The sequence below is a fragment of the Megalops cyprinoides genome, chromosome 10 (genome assembly GCF_013368585.1).
Source record: "Megalops cyprinoides isolate fMegCyp1 chromosome 10, fMegCyp1.pri, whole genome shotgun sequence".
Classification (NCBI taxonomy): domain Eukaryota; kingdom Metazoa; phylum Chordata; class Actinopteri; order Elopiformes; family Megalopidae; genus Megalops; species Megalops cyprinoides.
In genome coordinates, this window is record NC_050592.1 from 26673082 (window position 1) to 26697509 (window position 24428).

General features: G+C 42.5%; 1 protein-coding gene across 1 annotated transcript; it reads left to right on the plus strand.

The window, feature by feature from the left end:
- The first annotated feature begins 577 nt into the window (after positions 1 to 577).
- Positions 578 to 10798, plus strand: fbxl4 (F-box and leucine-rich repeat protein 4). The gene is made up of 8 exons (XM_036539395.1): positions 578 to 658; positions 2109 to 2705; positions 3085 to 3403; positions 4208 to 4452; positions 5675 to 5888; positions 7127 to 7198; positions 7997 to 8309; positions 10334 to 10798. The coding sequence occupies exons 2-8, from the start codon at positions 2203 to 2205 to the stop codon at positions 10495 to 10497; spliced, it is 1830 nt and encodes a 609-aa protein (XP_036395288.1). The 5' UTR covers positions 578 to 658; positions 2109 to 2202; the 3' UTR covers positions 10498 to 10798.
- Positions 10799 to 24428: the final 13630 nt, after the last annotated feature.

The following is a 24428-nucleotide window of genomic DNA, read 5'->3' on the forward strand; positions in this document are numbered from 1 at the left end:
CCTGGATAATCTTTTAACAGAAAGAGCGCAAGAAAGTGTGGACCCCACTGTGGCCACTGTATAGGATCCTGTATGCAACCGAGTAAATGACCTTCTGCACTCATGATATGAAAAATACTTGTTAATGATGCCTCGAGATTTGTGCACATTAAACACCACGTTTGAACTTCTCCATCTGTGGCATTCACTAAAGCCTTGTCGTCAAAGTCATGCCCTAAGGAAGGTCACTGTCATCTCCTTTTGACTTCACAGACCTCACTAAGTAGTGACTCCTACATCAAAATCACAACAAACTTCATCTACAAGAAGATATGAATATATGCGTTAGAAGTGTTTATGTATGTACTTACATTATAAAATTATATAATACTTGCATCAAACAGTCGAAAACAGGCGCCGTAATCATGAGTATAACCACCTATGCAATATTCTGCGATAGACAATAGCTATCTGCGGAGAAAACGTTTCTACGAGACGAGTCGATGATACTTTCACTACAATACCCATAGTACCCTGCGTCCAGCAGTAATCGACTGCAACCGGATGTTGATACTCGAGGTAAACAGAAATGGGAGCCTGCAGCTACAAGGGTTCCTGAGATCATTTCTGAAATGGCAAGAAGACAGTTTCGCAATTCTAACGGGTATTTTCAAATACCGTAAGTACCAGCGAATAAGAAACATTGTGTGGCTTTATGTGGCTTCATCTGGCTTACTAGATGGCCATCATTTCACTCGTCAAAGAATGACCCGGATGGACCGGCTGTCAAACTGGGAACAGTAACAAGCTAGCTAGTTGGTTATACGAGTTTGTTTGTGTGCATGTGTGTATTCATATCAAACAGATTGCACGGGCGCTGTAAATTCAGCATCCTAGTAGGACAGAATGAGCTAACGTGAGCTAGGTAATTATGTATCTATACACAGCTACACGACTAAGTCTGGTTAACATTGCAACAGCCAGTCACTGTATGTCAGCTATCTACAAAGTTAGCTAGCTACAGTGTATTAGCTAGGTCGCTCTCCTGGACTTCGCCCAGATAGCTGATGGTTGCCAGCGATTTTGAGCTGTGATGGGTGGGGCCATCTATCGGGATTTCAATGGGAGTAGCAAGGTCATCTTTGGCTTTTGGAAGGATGATTGTACAACAAAACAAAGCGTTTAAGTAAATGACAGTACCGGAGTTCAGGGGGTCCCTTCTGATATAGCCAGTTATGTAATAAATTAAGTAATAAGCATGCTTGAGTTTGTTTCTGTGCTTACTTTGTGACACAAAGAGAGAGGATGTCTCATTTCTGGCTGACCAAGAACATGCACATAATGACAAACTAGCGAAAAAGCAAACTAAAAGCATAAACTTAATTGCACTGGAGATAAGGCGCTATCTGTCCCACGCTGTAGCCGTTTTGAGATGCTGCTTCGTTAGATAGATGGAAGATATTTCATATTTTGTGTTCGTGTCATATTGGTATTTGCATTTTGACTGTATAAACACTGCACAAAATATGTTTGTCTGATAAAATGCAAGTTATTAGCCTTTATCTCAGGATATTAATTTGTTGAAATAATTCCCTCTGTGCTGTGAAACTGATAGCGTGGGGGGGTTGACAGCTGAAAAATTACATGCATTGCATTAAAAGAAGCTAAAAGGAAAGACAAGCAGATCACTGTATTGACCTAATATGTATACCATTATTGATATTTGCACTACATTAACAGTCTCTAACATGTGACAGGTGTCATGAAACAGAGGTGTATAAATTCTGAAATGCTAAACTGAGTCATGTAGGTACTACTGTCCACGGTCCCTCCGTGACATCATCAGGACTGGACCTCAGAAACATGCAATTGTTTTCTCTCCACCTCCTGTGTTATTTGGATGTTAAGAATTTTTTCATATCATCAGTATGATGATAAAGATGCAATGCTGTTTCTAGTAATGTCATACATATCTTACATCACATCTAGGTAAATATCAGTCTACATTTATGGGTCATGGCGACATTGATGTTTGATGCAGGTTATCAGCTCTGCTGTCTGCAGGAGAATGTAGGTCAGATGTCTTGCTGCTCTCACGCTCTGTGTGTCTCTCTCCCTCGAACCCACAGGTCATGCATGTGGCTGGGCCTGTAGCCTGCGCTGTGTAGAGCAGAACCCAGCCTGGTGCTGCTGGTGCTTTCGACCCGACCCGGTCCAAGCCCAATGTTCCCTATGCTAACCGTTCTGAGCATGTTTTACTATATCTGTCTGCGGCGCCGGTCCAGGAGCGGGACGCGGGGAGAGGTTCTGAACAGCCGGCGGGCCATGGAGTCCAGCCAGCGTGCTCTGCCTCTGAGCGTGGAGGTGGAGCAGTACGCCAAGGAGGTGCTGGACTTCAGCTCCCACTACGGCAGCGAGAACAGCATGTCCTACACCATGTGGAACCTGGCGGGCATGCCCAACGTCTTCCCCAGCTCGGGGGACTTCACGCAGACGGCCGTCTTCCGCGCGTACGGCCAGTGGTGGGAGCAGTGCGCCAGCGCGCCTCTGCCCTTCCGCCGGACGGCGCTGTCCTTCCACAGCCAGGACTACATCGAGCTGGCCTTCGAGGAGCCCGTGTACCCCACGGCCGTCGAGGTGCTGGAGACCTACCACCCGGGCGCCATCATCCAGATCCTCGCCTGCTCGCTCAACCCGTTCTCCCAGAACCCGCCGGCCGATGTCAGGTATCGCGCCTGGAAGCTGCGGCCTGTTACAGCCTGCGACTGCCTGACACCTCCCTGCTTCAAACCGCATTGCACAATGTCACGTGTTTTAGTCTACATCATCCAGCATTGCCTTGCTGCAACCTACATTGCACAACCTCACCCTGTGTCCACCGACATAGTTCTGTTACAGCCTGTATCATCAAGCTTTGTCATGTTATCGCTTGCATTGGTCAACGTTTGCCTGTCACGACCCATAGTGTTCCATATTCAGAATATCTTTAGCAATCCCCTTAGAAACTCTAGAGTTACCCCGTAGGGCCACTACATTACCCTATACCTCTCAAGCCTGGCCCTGTAACCCCCGAGCGTGACGCAGTGTTGGCGTTGCTGTGCGCAGGTGGGAGGTGCTGTGGTCAGGGGAGCCGTCCAAGGCGCTGACCCCCTACGCCAGGCAGTTCTCCCCCAGCATCAAGCAGATCAGCTTTGCCACCAACCTGATCCGGCTGGAGGTGAACAGCTCCCTGCTGGAGTACTACACCGAGCTGGACGCAGTCATCCTGCGGGGCGTCAAGCAGAGGCCCATCCTGTCCCTCTACAAGATGCCCATGATCGACATCAGCGACCTGAGCGACAGCGAGGACGAGAGGGAGGTGGCCGACTCCGGAAGCCAGAAGAACAGCACGGGGAACGGCTCCTTCGACAAGCTACCCTATGAGGTACGTGCTGCATACATACACAGGTAAGCTGTGGGCAGCAGTGTGTTGCAGTGGTAAGGAGCAGGGCTTGTAACTCAAAGGTTGCCAGTTTAATTCCCGGGAGGGCCACTGCTGTTATACCCTTGGCATGTAACCTGAATTGCCTCTGTAAATATCTAGTTGTGCAAATGAATCACATGCAGAAATTGTAAGCTGAGTAAGTTGGTCTGGATAGCATTAGTGTCTACTAAGCGAACGTAAAGAAATGTGTTTTTTGCAAAGCGCCTGAGAGGTGCTACCAATTTGTGTGTTTGACCCTGGTACCCTGACCATCCTCCAATTGAATTGGTGTGCTGGCTGGAAACAGTCTTGCTTATATTATTATTCGAGGGTAATTTCTATTAAGCAGAAAGAAGTTTCCATGTTTTCTTAGTCAGCTTTAAAAATACAGATCCAATTTGTTCTCTTTTTGTCTGCCTTCCCCCCTTCCTTCCCTCTCCTTCTCTCCTCTAGTGTTACTCATCTTGTTTTCTCTCCAAACCGCTGTCACTTGGCTCTCCTATAATCACAGCTGTCTATGACACAATGAGGTTGTTTGTCTACTGATACTGTGCTGCAAACACAAGGAATACACACGCACGCATTGCCTCAATTACACACACACCTCACCTGTGAAGCCTGACACCAGTCCCTTGTGTACTAGATACCCTTTGACCTTAAGACGGTATCTTACAACTTCATTACCACATCGGTCTTTATTTTCTGCTGCCTGCTAAGGATTCTGGGTAAAAGTTTCTCTCTGGCTCTGTCTCCCACTCACTGCAGCTCATTCAGTTGATTGTGAGCCACCTGACCCTGCCGGACCTGTGCCGGCTGGCCCAGAGCTGCAAGCTGCTGCAGCAGCACTGCTACGACCCTCTGCAGTACATCCAGCTGAGTCTGCAGCCGTACTGGGCCCGGCTGACGGACGCCTCTCTGGGCTACCTCCAGAGCCGCTGCACCCTCGTCCAGAGGCTCAGCCTGTCCTGGACTGGCAACCGTGGAGCGGTCACTGCCACTGGCTTCTGCAGGTCAGGGATACGCCATGGCAGTGGGGTCAGAGGTCACTGCCCTGACTGCAGCTGTAGAAAGTGAGACAGGATCTGTTTCAGGGGTGCTCTCTATGGGGTCTCTCGCGTGTGAGTGTGTGTGGGCAGGCGTATATCCTGAACTGTACTATCATATACTATACTGTGCTGTACTATACTATACTATAAGTATGTGAGGAGGGTTGTTTGGACTTGGCAGTTTCTGTGAGAGTGCAGGAGTCTATTTATATAGAGTGATCCCACTTAATTAGTATTCTAATGTATTCCTTTTATCAAAGTTAACATTTTAGGGCATAATATCACGCAATACATATAAAAACATCTTTCTGCCTGAACTTTATGTAGATAAAATCTGGCTTTTTGTTGTAGAGCATTGTGTCTAGAGCCTGTAGATAATACTGTGGGTCAGCTGAGTCTGTAGATTTTATAGTTCAGTGTGTTTAGCAATTAAGCCTGTACATATTATGGTATAGAATGTCTGACAGTAGAGCCTGTACATTTTATAGTAGTGTGTATGACTGGTAAGCCTGTGGGCTTTAGATTACTGTGTGTCTCACAGGAGAGCCCGTATACAGCATTGTGTCTGATAGTTGAGTCTGTAGATATTACACTACACTGTGTCTGACAGCTGAATCTGTAGATGTTATACTACACTGTGTCTGACAGTTGAGTCTGTAGATATTACACTACACTGTGTCTGACAGCTGAATCTGTAGATGTTATACTACACTGTGTCTGACAGTTGAATCTGTAGATATTATACTACACTGTGTCTGACAGCTGAATCTGTAGATGTTATACTACACTGTGTCTGACAGTTGAATCTGTAGATATTATACTACACTGTGTCTGACAGTTGAATCTGTAGATGTTATGCTACACTGTGTCTGACAGTTGAATCTGTAGATATTATGCTACACTGTGTCTGACAGTTGAATCTGTAGATATTATACTACACTGTGTCTGACAGTTGAATCTGTAGATATTATACTACACTGTGTCTGACAGTTGAATCTGTAGATGTTGTACTATACTGTGTCTGACAGTTGAATCTGTAGATATTATGCTACACTGTGTCTGACAGTTGAATCTGTAGATGTTATACTATACTGTGTCTGACAGTTGAATCTGTAGATATTATGCTACACTGTGTCTGACAGCTGAGGCTGTTGCGTTCTCTGCTCTCCTCTTCCTGCTGGTGCAGTTTTGTGAAGGCCTGTGGCGCAGGCTTGGTGTGTTTGGAGCTGGCGTGTTGTCACTTCCTGTCGGAGGCCTGTATAGAGGTGATCGCTCAGACCTGCCCTGGCCTGCAGGAGCTCAACCTGTCCTCCTGTGACCGGCTCCACCCCCAGGCCTTCGGGCACATCTCCCAGCTGACCGCCCTCCGCCGGCTCGTCCTCTACCGCACTAAGATTGAGGTGAGAGCATGTTTCTTGGTATTGAGTAGCATATGTGACACACTAGCACTGTTGTTGTCTCCCCATGGTTTTGGAGGTTCCGAAGGTTCTAGAGATGCTGCTTCAGCAGCTGATTGACACCTGATAAAAACAGGGGTTTCAGGTTCCATTCCAATCAGCGGCTCCAAATGTAATGATTAAGATCTGTCCTGGAACCAAGATCACAGACACCACTGCGCCAGCTTGTTTGCAGCTGGAAAAGTCTCATGGACCTCACTGCGCACCAAACTGAAAACAAAAAGCGTTCTGTCTAATGCGGGAGCAATGAAATTACTGGCTTGGCACCCTCTTTGCAGAAGGGAACACCATGTAGTCTTTTAATTCTGATGTGAGTCCACACCAAGGCTGCTCAGGTCTCTACCTGAACAGAACACATTTTACACAAGTGTGGTGTGTGCGCGCATGTGTGTGTGTGTGTGTGTGTGTGAGAGAGAGAGAGAGATGTGTCATCACGAGCAGGCAAGTGGTGACCGGCGCTGTCCTCTGAGGTGTAGTTTTTCTGCGGTGAGCATCGCTGGGATGGTTTAGAAACCCACACACCTCAGACTGTGCGTGTGCCGACGCCCCTGTGCCGCGCGCTGTCATTAAACTGTCAGGGCCGTAATTAAAATGGTTTCTGCTCTTTAAAGATGGAACGCCGAGCCAGAACGAGACCCCAAACACACACACACAGTCACACGCTCCTCTCCTGTCACCAGAGAGATAGCGTGTCACACCTGAAGTTGCGCGGTGCTCAAAACCACCTCCAGCTCAGCGGTGTCAGAGAAACAATAGCGGCATTCTCTCCTGTTCCTTCCAGGTGAGACGTAATACCTGTGTTCTCCTGGGTGCTCCAACTGAGACCTAAATTAGCACTAATAGTTTCATAATAAACACTGCCGGCAGAAATATGATACTCCCGCATTACTCTTGAGCTAGTTAGTCATGTGTGCCAAACGCCACACAAAACATTAAACCATTTCATAGCTTCACGACAATGTTTTTTTTTTCTCTCTTAATTTTGTATATGAAAACAGGAGAGGATATTAAATAACATGGCTCCGCTGTCAGCATGGTTAATACTGCACACATTCCTCAGTCTTATTTTACTGAGTGTTTTTAAGGTCAGAGCACTGTAACAAACAAAGGCATGTCCCACTCTGCACCTCTCTCCCCGGCCCTCTCCCCTGGATGCCTGCCTCGCCCGGCTCTGTCCGCAGCAAACCGCCCTGCTCAGCATCCTGACCTTCTGCGCTGAACTTCAGCACCTCAACCTGGGGAGCTGCGTGATGGTGAGAAGCACAGACACAAGCGTGCACGGACAAAGGCATGCACACACTCACGCGCACAGTCACACACACACACGCACACACACGTGGGCACGCGCACACACACACACACACGCGCGCGTGCACACACAGTCTCACACACACACGCACACGCACACACACACGCACACACACGCGCGCGCGCACACACAGTCACACACACACACACACACACACACACACACACGTGGGCACGCGCACACACACACACACACGCGCGCGCGCACACACACACACACACACGTGCGCGTGCACACACACAGACACGCGCACACGCACACTTATGCACGCACGCACACATTCACACACACACACACACGCATGTACGCACACATACACACACACACACATTCACAGTCACACATGGATGTACGTTCACATAGGCATGTTCACACATGCAAAACACGGATTCATACACAGACAACCACTTACACACATACGCATGTACTAACATACAAATTCACACACTTGCACGCACCCACTGACACGCATTTATGCACACGCTCATTCACATGTATACATACACACACACACACACAAACACACACACACACACACATGTACTCCCACACGTATGCATGCACGCACATTACATTACATTCCATTATGTATTGCATGCACTCACACGTATGCAACATAGTGTTGCATGCATACTGTAAAACAGTGATGTTCAGGCTCGCGCCCCGTCCTGACTGACAGAACGGTGTGTGAGCGCAACGTGAGGTACGCAGGGGACAGGTGGCTCAGCTGCTCTCCCCGCAGATCGAGGACTACGACGTGGTGGCCAGCATGCTGAGCGTGCGCTGCCGCTCGCTGCGCTCCCTGGACCTGTGGCGCTGCAAGAACCTGACGGAGCGGGGCCTGGCGGAGCTGGTGACGGGCTGCCGCCTGCTGGAGGAGCTGGACCTGGGCTGGTGCTCCACCCTGCAGAGCAGCTCCGGCTGCTTCCTGCAGCTGGCGCGCAGCCTGCCCCGCCTGCGCAAGCTCTTCCTCACCGCCAACCGCACCGTCTGCGACTCGGACATCGAGGAGCTGGCGGCCCACTGCCCCGCCCTGCAGCACCTCGACATCCTGGGTGAGGGAGGGGGCGCTTCTGTTGACGTGCCGCGTTGACCGTCTGATCGTCGATTGATGATTCGGTGTTTCAGGCACACAGATGATGGTATAGATTCTTCACTGATTGAACTGCTTACTGCGTGTCAGGCATATGGATGGTGTTATCAATTTTGTTTTGGCTATTGATTTGTGAGTACTATATTTTGGACACATAGAGGAAGTTATTCTTTACTGATTATTGACAAATGATCACTTCAAGTGGATAGCTGAAAGCGTCAGGACATGAATGTCATTGATTCTGTATTCATAGTGGAGTATTGATTGTTCTGTGTTACTTGAATGACTGGTGTTATGGACTGTGTATCAGTTATTTATTATTCATTACTGTGTCTCAGGCAGGTAGATGGTATAATTCATTTTACATTACAAGCATTTAGCAGACACCCTTATGCAGAACCACTTCCATCACAGTTGAACATAACTGGATCCATTCAATTTAAACGAGCACCAGACCAGGCTCACAACACTCCCAGACCAGTGAGTGTGAGCATAACACTATTCAAGCTCTATTTTATATTGACTATTCACTAATCATTGATTGTTTATATGTTTGTTACTGATTCTGTATTGGTTATTGATTATTGATTACCTATGTCTGTGTGTCAGGCAAACAGACGGTGTTATTGATTATTGATTACTGATTTATGTGTGTAAGGCACGTGGATGGTGTTATTGATTATTGATCACTGGTCGCTGTGTAACAGGCACGCAGATGGTGTTATTGATTACTTGTCGCTGTGTAACAGGCACGCAGATGGTGTTATTGATTACTGGTTGCTGTGTGTGTAACAGGCACACAGATGGTGTTATTGATTACTTGTCGCTGTGTGTGTAACAGGCATGCAGATGGTGTTATTGAGTACTGGTCGCTGTGTGTAACAGGCACGTGGATGGTGTTATTGATTACTTGTCGCTGTGTGTGTAACAGGCATGCAGATGGTGTTATTGATTACTGGTAGCTGTGTGTGTAACAGGCACGCGTATGGTGTTATTGATTATTGATTACTTGTCGCTGTGTGTGTAGGCACGCAGATGGTGTTATTGATTACTTGTCGCTGTGTGTGTAGGCACGCAGATGGTGTTATTGATTACTTGTCGCTGTCTGTATAACAGGCACACGGATGGTGTTATTGATTACTTGTTGCTGTGTGTGTAACAGGCACACAGATGGTGTTATTGATTACTTGTCGCTGTGTGTGTAACAGGCATGCAGATGGTGTTATTAATTACTGGTCGCTGTGTGTTTAACAGGCACGCGTATGGTGTTATTGATTATTGATTACTTGTCGCTGTGTGTGTAGGCACGCAGATGGTGTTATTGATTACTTGTCGCTGTGTGTGTAGGCACGCAGATGGTGTTATTGATTAATTGTTGCTGTGTGTATAACAGGCACGCAGATGGTGTTATTGATTACTTGTTGCTGTGTGTGTAACAGACACACGGATGGTGTTATTGATTATTGGTTACTGTTATTAATGATTACTGGTCGCTGTGTGTAACAGGCACGCGGATGGTGTTATTGATTACTTGTCACTGTGTGTGTAACAGACACACGGATGGTGTTATTGATTATTGGTTACTGTTATTTAATAATGATTACTGGTCGCTGTGTGCGTAACAGGTACGCAAATCGTGTTATTGATTATTGGTTACTATTATTGATTAATGATCACTGGTCGCTGTGTGTGTAGCAGGCACGCGGATGGTGTTATTGATTATTGGTTACTGTTATTGATTATTGATTACTGGTGGCTGTGTGTGTAACAGGCACGCAGATGGTGTTATTGATTATTGGTTACTGTTATTGATTATTGATTACTGGTGGCTGTGTGTGTAACAGGCACGCGGATGGTGTTATTGATTATTGGTTACTGTTATTGATTAATGATTACTGGTCGCTGTGTGTGTAACAGGCACGCGGATGGTGTTATTGATTATTGGTTACTGTTATTAATGATTACTGGTGGCTGTGTGTGTAACAGGCACGCGGATGGTCAGCGCGGCGTCTCTGCGGAAGCTGCTGCGCTCCTGCCCGCAGCTCCTCCTGCTGGACGTCTCCTTCTGCTCCCAGATCGACGCGCGCACCGTTCAGGAGCTCAGCACCCTCTTCCCCAGCGTGGCCATCAAGAAGAGCTTCACGCAGTAACCACGCCCACCCTCCCCGCGCAGGGACACCAGGCGGGGACTCCCCGAAGCCTGAGGAGGGCCGAGCCACGCCCCCCCCCTGCGACTGAGAGCGGTTTCAGAGTCTGGGATCAGCTGATTAAAGGTTCAGAGGATGAGGAGCACGCCGGGTGACTTGACTCTTTTTCACTCACCAACACGGACACGCAGCTCAGCCTCCAAGGTTTCATTTCTGCTCCATGTTTTTGAAGTGAATACCGATCTGAATCTCAGGGTTGTTTTTACTGTTTGTCTGTGTTTTTTTTTTTTTTTTTTTACGCAGAGCACACAGCCTCACTCACTCTGTCTCTCAGAGAGAGTCTTGTCAGTTTACCCATTACACTTTGATCTTTTACAGCAATTTTTTTTTTACGTGATGAAGAACATGGAGTTCAGAGATGTGATTATTCCTTTTGAAATTTAGCACTTGCATTAAATGTAAAACGTTAAATATATATAATTTACCTAGTGGGTGTGAAATTATACAAAACACTTTGCTATAATGTTTATTTATTAATCTTGTAATGGCTTCTTGCACATCTATGTACAGAGACGGAAGTGCAAATGCTACTGTGACCTGCTGTTATGATGTGTTCTGGTGCCTTATATTTCTGACAGATTGTAGTGGAGTATTTCTGTCTGCTTGTAGTCATCATTACACAGCAACAAGACTGCCCTACACTCAACCAAAGCAATAGGCAGGTCACACTTCTCCAAGGGCCTCATCTACAGACAAAAATATTGCTAACAGCATGCAAAACCGGCATCACAGACTGCCTATGCAGGATATCTAATTATTGTTAGAAATGAGCTCCACCACTGTCCATTAGAATAGACTGAGCCTGGAAGTCCCACCTTTGTCTCGTGGGTCCTCTGACTTCATAAGCATTTTTAGTGTGTTGTGAAAGAAAACTGGAGTGTGTTGAGTTTATTTCCTCAGGTATACAGGAATGTGGAAACCACATGCACACAGACACACACACAGCAACAAAGAGGTTCACAAATCACAGATATACGTGCGTTCAAAACTCATTAAATGCAATCAATGGGTTTACAAGTCATAAAAAGAGAACTTTTTTATTGGATCACAATTCTTTGATTTTAAATAGGGAAATTTATTCTATTTATATCCACTGTTGCAATGATTGTAATTTCTCTCCTTGTATGTTTTTGGGTGTGTAAAAATCTGTTGTGCCATTTGTAGGACAGGAAGTGATCTAATTTGACTTTAAAGTACACAAATGAAGGATGGTCCACAGTCATCGCAGTCCACCCTCAAAAGCACTTCAAGAGCTGAGCGTCAACTTTGGGGTCACGTCGTTGGTATTAATAAAATGGAGGCTGGCGATTGTCTCAGCATCTCAGGTTCTGAGCGTGTCCTCTCTCTGTGGGCCTCGGGAGCAGATGTTCTTGGATTCAGTCCTCAGACAATCCCCGTGGGGTAAGAGGTGCACTCTCCCCCGTCTGCGTGGAGTGGGACTTCATGCACAGTCACTCACCAGAGTGTGTTTGGATTCATGCTCTTGAATAATTCTCTTCGAGGAGCGGTGCTAATCTTTGTGTGCTTGACCCATTTTTTTTTTTTTGTAGTTAATACATATTTAACAGACGTCTTCATTAAGAGTGACTCAGTGAATATTCACTGTCTTCTTCGTTTGGTCACCTTCTGTGTTCACTTCAGGTTCATAATTTCCAGCAAGCAACGTTCTGCAAGCAACGTTTTCCACTCTTTCAGTTTGCATTTCTCTGTCACCCTCTCATTCTCTCTCACCATGCCTGTCAGTTTTAAATCTGTGTCAAGGTGACAGTGATAATGATGATGAAGAAGAGCTTTAATATACTACCATACAAGGTGCTCAACTCACCCAACACCAACTGACCTTATCAGTGTGGTATGAAGGTTTTACACAAGCAGTACTTATATATGAATACTTATACTAACAAAGCACTTATTTATAGCAAATAAATACAGCAATGTATAGTTGTGACAACAGTAACAATGGTGCTATTAATATTCTAACCAACAGTAATAACACAACAAAAAATACTTCCACTTAAATGTCATCTGCATTATCTGACAGTGATGTTTTAGCAGATATTCTGTGGCACTGTAAATGTTACACTAATGTTCTAACAAACAGTAGCATCATAATAATTGTTACAGTAATTGTGCTTAATCCCAAATTTCCATATAACAGTTATTTGATTTATAATTTGAGTATTACTGGAGCAGAAATGAAAGGCTGGGGAATGTGAAAATAATTGGTTAACTGGTCAATGGGTTTTATAGAGACAGCTCATTGGGAGGACTCTTATTGGAGCTCTGGGAATAGGAAGGCTTTATATTGATTCCTTTCTCTACATGTAATGCTTTCTGCGTAACATTTGTTACATTTTTGTGTAACAAGTATACCTCTAGTGGACCTGATAACTCATTACTTCAGCTATATTCTGATGGTTGGTGTGATTTTAGTAAAATGTTTTGAAAAATTTAATTTGCGTAACATGCTCTGGATTATGTTTTTAAATGAGATTTGCTGTATGCTCCAATACTCTGTTACGAAGGGTGGGGTAACTGCTTCCCTTAGAATTTGCCTTCTGCCTTTTTTTTAATCTTTTAAACCTTTTTTATTAGCCACAGTCGAGGTCTGACAGTACTGCACAAACCATGTCAGATTCTGCTGCAGCCCATGTTCGGTGGGTGACAGCACAACCAGTTCATTTACACTGAGCAAGAAATTTTATATCTTTATAATAGACTGAAACTAGTGACTGAAAAGCTGTGATTTATTTTGAACAGCCTTGGACTGAAACTTCAGGTCTCTTTTTTGTGAATAATTGGTTTTCTTTCTACACTCATTGTGTCCCAGATTGAAGCAATATATACTTTTTCCCCACAGACCACTTTGAATAACTTTAATTTAAACATTTAAAAGCCAAAGCCGAATGGTATCAGCTTTCTCAAAAAAAGTCAATAAAACAGATATTCACCTATTTCAGTGGAATATGCTTGTATATTAGGGTGTGTACGGTGTATATACTGTACTTCAGAAATACCGGCATTGGTGGGAAAAAAAAAATATCTCTTGCCCACTCTCTCCCCCTATCTATGGTTCACTGACTAAAAACAACAGATACCCTGGGGAAAGACAAATTACTCAACACTTCTGCCTTGTGGTTTGGCCCGGTATTCCTCACAGTTACAATAACATGTGCCATCTTTGGGACTCGACAGCTTGGCAGCTCTCTCACGTTCGCACCACGGTGGAGACAGACGCCTAACCCACCATCGCGCCCGAGGACAGACCTCAAGATGACAGGCATCATTGTGTGGGCTTATATGTCTTCTCTGATTCCAGTACAACGAGAGTGGTGTTATAGTATAAATATGCCCGTAATCTTTTTAATTAGTACTATTTTTGAAGCAGCACAATGGGTAGGGGTGGGGTGGTGCCTTGATTTTGTAGATAGATGTTTTTAACATCTTCGGCACTGATAAATACCTGAAATTGTACCGTTTGTTCTACAAGCAGAACTGTTCGAACCAAGAAAGCATTCTACAGAAAAGCCTCACACTGACATGCCCATTAACACAGAGCATACAGCATAAAAGCAAAACACTTATAAACATTTTATATTGTACCAGTAGAATGCTATCTGATTTCACCCTAATTACATAAATAATATCTATGTCCTATTATATATACATATCGTAAACACAGACCCTAATCCAGACCATAAGGTTGTAGTTTATGTGAATATACCAAATAAGTCATTAACATAAACCTCATCAATCCCTAAACTTCACACCAAAGCTTAGGACTTTAATTAATCACACAAGTGTGTTAGTGCTAGTGTAACGTGGCTAGTGCACAATATATGTACCATTACACATGACATGACATGTGTTATTACTATGTATTTATGTAATACATACAGCTTGCGTACTGTGCTGTACAATCCTCTTCCCAAATTCATGGATATGAACCACACAGTATAGTTTTATTCCACAAATATAACTAGAAATAAATTCCCTTGACATTTGCCTGTTTCTCTCCCACAAACCAAAATGCTAATGACTGCCTGTAAGCACAAAAGATAGCATTATCATTTACCACTTGATAGTTTATTTAGATATATACGATATAAGAGAAAGGTTTACCCATAATGTTGTTCAGTATTGGAGTAAATTAACAGCCGTGGTACGGCCTATTCACCACACTGACTCATTCTCGCATATTGATGAAAATCAGCGGAAGAGGCACAAGTACAGACTGACCCACAGAATAACCCACAAAACTCCTGCTCAGCGCTAAAAAACGTGCCTGGAAAATCATATCGCCTAAAGCTGGAAATCAGCAAAACTGGCATGCTCATGGTAATGACTCTGACATGCAGTCTGTGAACATGGTTTAGTTTAAAGGTTTGTTCAAGCATCCATTTTAAAACAAAGTAAAACAAGGGCTTGAGAAATTCACATGCATATCTCAAAATTGACCTATCAAAATGAGCAATTTAATGTATTATTATTTAGTTATTTTGTGAGCTGTTTTCTTATATTACAATCATAGTATTGGTACAATTATATATTTGAGCAATCTGTATTCTTTGATGTGAGATTTCTTTGATTTTGTGAGTATTCTTACATAAGACTTAATGTTACTGTGACAGTGACCTTGGTGGATGGAATAAACAGCAGCAGTGGACACAGACTATGACAGAGGAGCACATTTATTCCAGGTAAATGTGAAATTATGTATGGATGAAATGGTGAAATTGCAAAGAACAAAACATTCAAAAGAATAATAACAAAGAAATGTTAAATTCATGCACAAATCAACATCAGTGAAGGTCTTTAAAGAGCTCTTTCCCTGGCAGAGGCCGTTTAGGGATTAAAGATGACCTGTAACCGACCGGCTAAAATCGCCCCACCAGAAGCCCAAATCAAGACATCAGCAGCTTACTGTGTAAGCTGCCATTTTGTGTACCTCCTGCTAAAAACAAAACCCGGTGATTGAACAGAAGCAGCTTCCGTAAGGCAGCCCCGCCACCCACTCCCACTCCCATCCCTCCATCCATCAGGAGCAGGTGTGTAGCTCTGCTTCGTTGCAGTGGTCAGAATGGAAATTGGTGCTGATGTTTCATCAGAATAAATGTATATTTATCTCAGTGGCAGAGAAGAAAAAAAAACTGTGAACTGCGAGCTTTTAAAGCTTGAAAAGCTTTATTAAAAAGTGACAGCCAGCGACATGTGAGATAGTCCTACTGAAAGCCCAGCGCTGCGCCCCGCACAACCTGCTCAATTATAGCCTGAGTGAGAGACGCGATACAGACCACTGATCAGCCAAGTTCAGACAAAGTTATAATTAACAATAACTTGTTTACAACCGAATGAACACGGGCGTTTTGTGTACTTAAGTGTGCTGGCTGTAATTAGCTCGGATGCATCTGAATGAGATTGTAAACAGTAATGTTAAACAGTGCAATTACATGATTTGTAAAAGCTCTTTTGCAATTCTGTCACCGTGTGGCTTGTGTCTGCGTCCGCTTGCGTGCGCGCGTGTGCGCAGAAATAAGCGAGTGTGTTTCCATTTCTGTGTGTGTGTGTGTGTGTGTGCCTACAGCAATAGGATATTAATACTGAACTGAGAGCCCTTGGTGATGCAGAGGTATTACAACCTGTCTTTAAACAGGATTCATACAGTGTGTCTGCTGGCTCAGCTGCAGGACTGTATGAGGGGTTTCAGTGAAGCTGTCATCAGCTGTAGAATATTTGATTGGTGTGTGTTTTAGAGTACCTTATGGTTAACAGTGGTAGAATCAGGAACCTTATTATATATTACACAGTATTTTTGCTCAGTGGATGTTCTAATGCAGAGAGGCTTACATATCTTTAAATTTGTCATGTAGCTGTCATTTATACAGATACACATATACCGAGGCAAAGTGGGTAGATTACCTTGGCCAGGGGACCAACAACAGAGCCAGCCTGTGACGTGAACCTGCAATCTTTGGGATACAAGCCCTGCTACATGACAGCCCCAGCCCATTAGCTGTCGCACAGTCAGTCTGCATGCGGTGTTACAGGGGAACAGGGAACTTACTGTTACCAATGATAGAATTGTTCCGATTGGTGTGCTGGAGTGGGGTTACTGTCATCAGTGGTCTGACTGGTGTGTAGGAGGGGGCTGACTCACTGTGATGGTTCTTTGATTCATGGTCAGTACCCCCCCACCCCCCGCTTGGTCCAGGCATCCTCCCAGACTAGGTGGAAAGGATAGTTGTATTGTCATGCATTGCCAGTGCGATCTCTGCTGCCTGCTCTGGCCTCCTTTTTCAGGGTCTGTTAATCATTAGCACATCACTGTGACACGAAGAAAAAAAGCAATAGTCTAAATAGTTTACCGAAACTCTATCTTGTAAGTGTTCAGATGTTTGTACTTCGCATTCATTTGTCACTCAAATTCTTTCTGTTTGTGTCCCAAACAACCTCAAAAATCTGTGTCAGATATAGTCTTGTAATGTTTTCTAATGCCATGTGTCCTCATGGACAGTGAAACCTTTAAACCAGAGTGATCTGCTGCTCTGACAAGCAGACTTGCTTTAGTTGGCATAAGAGTACTGGATTGATCAGTCATCCCCAGTGTCAATTTTTTGTTCATGTCAATTATAATTTTCTGCTGTTTCGTCATTTATTTTGTTTTGCAAAAGAAACTGGCATCTGTGGGGTGCAGCATTTTCATTTGAAGTGTACTGAACAGAAGATTATTATATATGCATGTACACCCTGTGGAGTACATGACTGATATGATCTGTCACATCAGCATGTTTGTCTTATTGGATCAATTCCTCTAGTCCTGCTATGAGGCTAGGGGGTGACAGACGCCTGTCATCAGCCTGACATTTGACCGGAGGAAAAGCAAAAACTGCAGCCTCTGGGATACAAACACCCAACTCAACACTTTACCTGTAGAATTAAAGCACCAAACTCCACTCTTCACCTGTGGGATTATTACAAACAACTCCACAATTTAACTGTAGGATTAACACACATTACTTCACATGAGACTGCACTCAAACATAGAATGGGCTTATGATGACGCCTCTTTTCATCTTTGCACTTTACCTGTGAGCTGTTTTAGTGTAGGCAGGTGATGTATACTCTTCCTACTCTAAAACAACAGGTATATCAAGTGAATAACACTTCATCTTGATTATTATGACTACATACACATCAAATGCTGTTTGCCCCTTAGAAATGAAGAACTCATATAACCCTGGGAGTGTTTTCACCCCAAAATATTTTTACAGACGGCAGCAATTAAACAAGGAATCCAGAAGCGTGGAGAATATCACAGGAAAGTAAAGTCGGCTTTCCAGCATCCGCTCGGTATCCCCAAAAGGGTGTTCATTTTCATCTAATTAATTCTGCTGTTTGGGGACCTTACTTGAAAGTCAATGAAGAGTTGTGGGGGAGAAAAGTCGGCGGTAAAGCCTGCAGTAATCTCCCCTCACCTGAGCGGAGAGGCTCGTTACAGGCACTTCAAACGGCCGGGGCTGACATCAGCAGCTCCGCGCTCTGTGGCGCTGCCCGTTAACACGGGCCGTCCGAAATAACGCTGAGCTTTCTCCCCGAAAGCGCCCTCTCCGTGTATGAATGCATAGTTTTCAAGGACACGCCATGTCTCTCTGGCCTGTCAAACGTCCATGGCGTGCTGCCACTGACCCACTACCATTAGGGGAATTTAAAAAAAAATCAAAAAAGCATGTCACCCACCATGTCCTTTGCCTTATGCCCCAATGATGCTATATTATTAAAGATCCTTAATTTATACATTGAAATATTCGTTTACTGAACTCAATTTATCCTGCTAGATAAAATATATTTTTTAAAGCACACACTTTCTTGAAAATAAATAAACCATTTTAATACATACACATCTGTCACATAGCATAGTGGTATTGTATGTATGTCTATATGTCTATTATTTATGACGACGATGATGTAGCAGCTTCCCCCCTTTACAAATATCTCAAAGCACCTTGCAGTTATGGGGATAACAATTAATCCAAAATGCAATTCTGTCCGTCCTCACATATAGGCCCTATACCATTCCAAGTGTATTTGACATTGCCCTCGAAAACGGAGGCGTGTTTTTATTACCTCCAAATGACGTGCCTGCACACAACTCAAAGTGAATTCGATCGTGGCCCATGCCCACGACGCCCTATTTACGTGGTACTGTCGGACTCTCCGACGTCTGTGAGCTGAGAACTATTCTACCCGATTCTTGAGAAAATGATAAAATCAATTAGGCCCTATGTACTATGCCTCGTTTGTTTACTTGTGATTTTCCCTGCGTTGGTGTTCGGACTTACGCCTGCATCTGCAAACTGAAATGCATTTAAATTTTGAGCGTGAATTAAATCGGGTATTTTTAATATCACAACAGCGGAGAAATTATTCAGCTGTAATGAACTCAAGGCATAACGTGATCTCCACCGCTAATTGAATATATGCTGCTGAAACGAAAGAACTACCCCTCTGAACAAGAGCACCTAGCTAGCTTGAGAAGAGAGCGGGGAAGAGTAGAATGAATTACAATGGGTACCATAAAATATATATTTTTAAAAGTGCAATCAAGCATTAAATTCAGCACATTATTCCATTGAGTTCGAAGACAAGAGACCAATTAAATGTGCATATATGAGCATGGCCTCAAAAAACTCGGCGAAAAAGAGTTGAGAACATTTATAGGGTGTAGATGTTTGCAGATTCTCATTAATAGCAATTCATAAGTGGGTAGAAATCACAGATATAGAAATGTGTTAAAAAACAGCAATGCCAATAACACGGTAAGCTTATGTAAAACTGCAAAATGCGTTGGTTTGTGTTATTAAATATGAGATTTTTTGATACAATGCGTTTATGTTTCTCTTTAAAATATTTATTCTTAATGGGACTAGCTTTGAATAGTAGAAAATAAAATTATTACTGCCGGTTTATAGTATCCATGAGAAAATGTCTGCAATTACCTATAAAGTAAGTAAAGTAAGAAATATTTGTCCGGGGTTCTGTTGTTATAGAATGTGTTATCTTTCATCGGCCGATAGTAAACTTATCCGTAAATATGCAGAAGCCACTTTTGGCCATTTAACTGAACCGGTGGATAATAAGTAAAAGTTAGGTTCCAAACTGTTTTTACTAACAGTACATTAGGCTGGTCCCATTCGGCTCTAGCTCACCAGCCAGAGAGCGTCCTCTTTCAAAGGTCGCTAGATGGCACTAAAGGATTATCGTGGACATTATTTCTCACGCGGTGACTGCCGATGGAGGATCAGTGTCATTTAGACGTCCTGTGTAGTCCTAAAGGGAAAATTCAACTTACCTAAATAAAGAAGATGTAATTAACATGCGGCGCTATTAATTCCGTCAAGCGAATGAAATGTACAACAGCGCACTTCTCATAAGTAGGAATCGCTGCATGCGGGGAGAGGAATCAGGTCTTTCCGCCCGCGACAATGTCCTGTAACATTTGAAATGACAGTTTCACGGAACTGAAGAAGAAACGCGCGCCAACACCATCTTTTTTGGGCAAAAAAAAAAAAAAAAAAAAAAACTGCAGACCGCCACCAGAAATAAGATCAATTGTAGTATGTACAACTAACAATGTATGTACAATTAACAATGCATGTACAATGTAGTAACATACACTCAATACTTTTCAATGAAAACAAAACATGTTAATACCTAAAACCATAATGTCCCGAAGCATGGTTTAATATTAGAGAGATTATACAACAGATCTAAAAATTGACCTGTATAAATATAAAACATTTTGGTGTGTGTATATATACACACACGCACCAAAATACATACTCCAGTCTCCAGTCAACAAAACACAAATATTCAAATATTAAGATTAACCATAAATCGTTGTCCTTTATTAATTTAAATGGTTAGTGTCATAAGTGTACATTATAGCCTAAATAATGGCTATGCATTATATGACTATATTGTTTAGGATAGCGACTCAGTTGTATTTACAAGAATGATATATCCTTTGTCAACAACAATGGCATTTGATTTCATTTATGGCAAGGTTCAAAAGCACGGGCTTGACATAGTGAGCGACCTACAACCCCAACAACTGAAAGCACACCAGCAGTTAATTCAATTACTGCTATTTAGAGCAATACTCGATTGCTTGCATGTCCACAGCACTGTGTACAAACAAACGTGTATTTAATGTTAGTTAGTGACGCGTCAGTAATTAAATACAAGGGGCAATAAGGTTACCTGTCCCCACCCCATTAATCAGTACGTCAACGATTCTGTGCAGTCAACAGAACAGCAGAACGAACAGAACGCGACAAATCTCCTGCTCAGTGCTTACTTTAAAGCCTGATAGCCTATTACTGTCTGCGAGAAGAAACCCTGCTCAGTGCACGTAGACACAGTACAGTGTCTTGTAGATATGCACCTCTGTCCCTGAACCTATTTTAAATATTCAGTCAATTTCAGGCTCTCAAGCTATCAACAACAAATCAATTTGAAGTCGATCAGCAGATCGACCCTGGGACACCCTGTCTTTCTCAGAGCCCAGGGTTTATTCCCTCACGTGAATATGAAGTTGATTACACATGAATTGCATTTGTATTGCATTTTTCATAGTTTTGATTTTAGTCATAGGCCTACAACATTGCATTATGCTGTACATTATGACTAAAATGCTATGGCAGCAAGTGACCTCAGCTGAGTAAAACGACCCTTGTGTCACCGAAATAAAAATACATAGGCCTAAATAGATTAATGGCACGTACAGGACAAACTGATACAAACATTCCAAAAATTTTACTTACATTTTAAACAGAATGCAATGCTTTGTATTTTAGTTTAAATGCTATGCAAAATATTCTGAAAAGCTATAAGGTCATGTTGACTAGCGTACACTTGTACCATCGTTAGTTCCGCCGAGAAAGAACTATGAATAGACACCACGCAGCCCATACAATGTACAATGTATTGTTTTGATGAAATGCATTGAAAATGAACAGATTTATAGACTTTTCAAAAACATTTCACGAGTGCAATATAATGTTATAAACGTGAGCAACAGCACGAGAAATTCAATGAAACATTCGCGCGAGCATGCAGTGATACTCTAATAATACAGCATTGTTCTACATGTAAAAATATGATTGTCAAAGGTGATACAAACATCTCCTTGTTTTAAAACCAGGCTTTTAAAACTGATATAAAATATCGTACCCATTCTAAGTTTAACATTGTAAACGATATGTTTCAGAACACGTTGTCAGAGGAAAATAGACTCAGGTAACGTAGCCACAGAATGGAAGCGTTTTGGTTGATCTTGTTATGTAGAGCCAGAAGATAATAACGAAGATGATCTGAATCTGGCCTGGAATATTGACGCGGCCTTTCCTGGAATGTGTGTGAATTGCGGAGTTTTGGATTTTTGTTTTGATGTCGACACACTGAAAACAGGCAAAACCAGGAAGGGCCACGAAGGCCAAAGTTATGGCCGGCAGAGGGCAGTTGATTTCTTATTCGAAATGAGCCTTTGGATTGACGTATTGACCAATTCTATCGGATCCCTCATAGACAGCTCACTCTGCAGTATTGACCCTGTAATTCATCTGACCCGTTGAGCAGGCGAGATACAGCGTGGAATGTGCCGTGCACGAGGCATTTTGTTCTGCACAGTAAATTGCTCTAGGTTATCTTAACGATGTGTAGTGCAATACGAACTTACTACAAAACATGACAACGTCCTTATGTGATTAATTTGGTATATTTATGGATTAAATCCACGGAATAGTGTTTGTTGCTAGTGTTTGCTTTACTGTCAAAGGTAACATATATACATACGTGCGTGTATGTACAAGTGTGTATGTACAAATGCAGGTGAGTAAATTAAATGGATATAGTATTTACATTATTTGTCCTGCAAATAAAAGAAAATCTCCGAATTCTCACCCAGGATGTGTTATCGAGTCAAAAGTCGACCTAACATTGCCAGCGCTTCCTTCTTTGTCTGTCACACCAATATCACAATTTTATTCCAGCCATCAGTGTTAATATTACTAATTCAGATATCAATGACAATAATATGGCAGAGCTTAACCATTTGTCCTTAATTTCTATTTTCTTTATGCACTTGAATAAAATATGCAGTTCACATATACTTAATGAAAAAGCCTTTTAATGTCAAGACCATAAAATGTGCAATTCTTGGTTCATGTATGTAATAAAATATTACTTAAACATAGATCTATCATGAATGACTCTGCGACTTTTATTTCCCCACAAGTTCATCCAGATCAAACAAAGTCTGATAGAAAATAACAAAAAAGCAAAGCAAAACAAAAATAAAAACAAATAAAAAAAAACACCACCAACAAGGAAAAAATACACCCACAGGATTTTTAACGAATGAATTAATCGAATAATTAATTAAAGCTACAGATGAGAGAACCGGTGCCAGACGGTACACATGTCCCTTTTGTTTTGCTTCTCTTTAAAAGAAGTAGCACGAGGCAAGTCACCTTAATATGATATGAACATATCTCCTTGGGAAATATTGTGGAAAAAAGAAATATACAAACAACCATTTAGAGCGTGATTGAAAATACAAATTTACACATAGCAGTGATGGTGACCCCGCTCGTCATGTAACAATGGAAAAGAAAATAGATCCTCTTTTCTAAACCTACTCCCTCATAATCCTATTCGTGGTCAATCCGTTTTCGTAACAACCTACTGGACCTGATTTTACTTCTAAAAGCTATTTAAATAAATTACAATCTTATTAACAGAAAACGACTTGCTCCGCGTAACGCATCAGTACGGAAAAAATGAGTAAAATGGCAGTATAATTCAAGAAATAATAATAATTATAATAATACCATGGTACCAGGCATTAAAAACTTGGACATACAATAAAATATATTTCCTTTTGTAAAGGAGTAATTTGAAAACGCTTACATTTTAATTAGAGATACACTGCAACACAGCGGCTTTCTTACATCAATATTTTGTTGCCAATCATTGAAAATCATTCTACCATTTTCTCTGTAAACTTCAGGTTTAAACGACAATTTAATCTACACAGATAATGCCCTCGTAGTATCATGAATATGAGTGACAGGAGCATTAACAGAGAAGCCATTACTCCCTTTTCAGGAATTCAGTCGAACAAAACAAACCGCAGCGGCAACATATTATACTTGAAATAACAAGCACTGTTACTGATATAAATTGCCATAAATAAAAAATATGTATTAAAACCGAATAGAAAATTATGTCAAACCATTTTTGGATAAAAAAATAATCGAATCGCTAAAATCTGTCGTTTTAAAAATCATTTAAAGAAAAAAAGTGCCCCAGTGAAAAGGAAACGAAGCCATGACTTTTTTTTTTTTTTTTTTGAAAAATATACAATATTTACAAAATTGATTACAGCGTTCTGTGAAAATTCTGTGTTGTGAAATATTCTGCACGTGAAAGAGCCATGTTTCCGTCGCCACGTAGCCCCTGCGTGACCTGTCTCGAGCTGCTGGCGCGTGGCGCGGAGCTCGGCGTTGGCAGCCTTTGTGTGTTTTATTACTGTGCGAGCTGATATTTCTGAAATAGAGGTTGGCGTTTGTTTTGACTCGATGGCTCAGTGTTTGCGCACCCCTAGTCTGAAATGAATTATCTGGAACGACTCGACAGAATACGAAATGAACCGATAAATCTGAATTTAACAACACGAAAATAAAATAATAATAATAATAATAACAACAATAATAATAATAATAATAATACATTCTGTTTAAAAGCATCTCCGATTCTCTCTCTGGTTGATAGGATGGTTACTAGGGACAGATGACTGGCAGGTGCAACGCGCA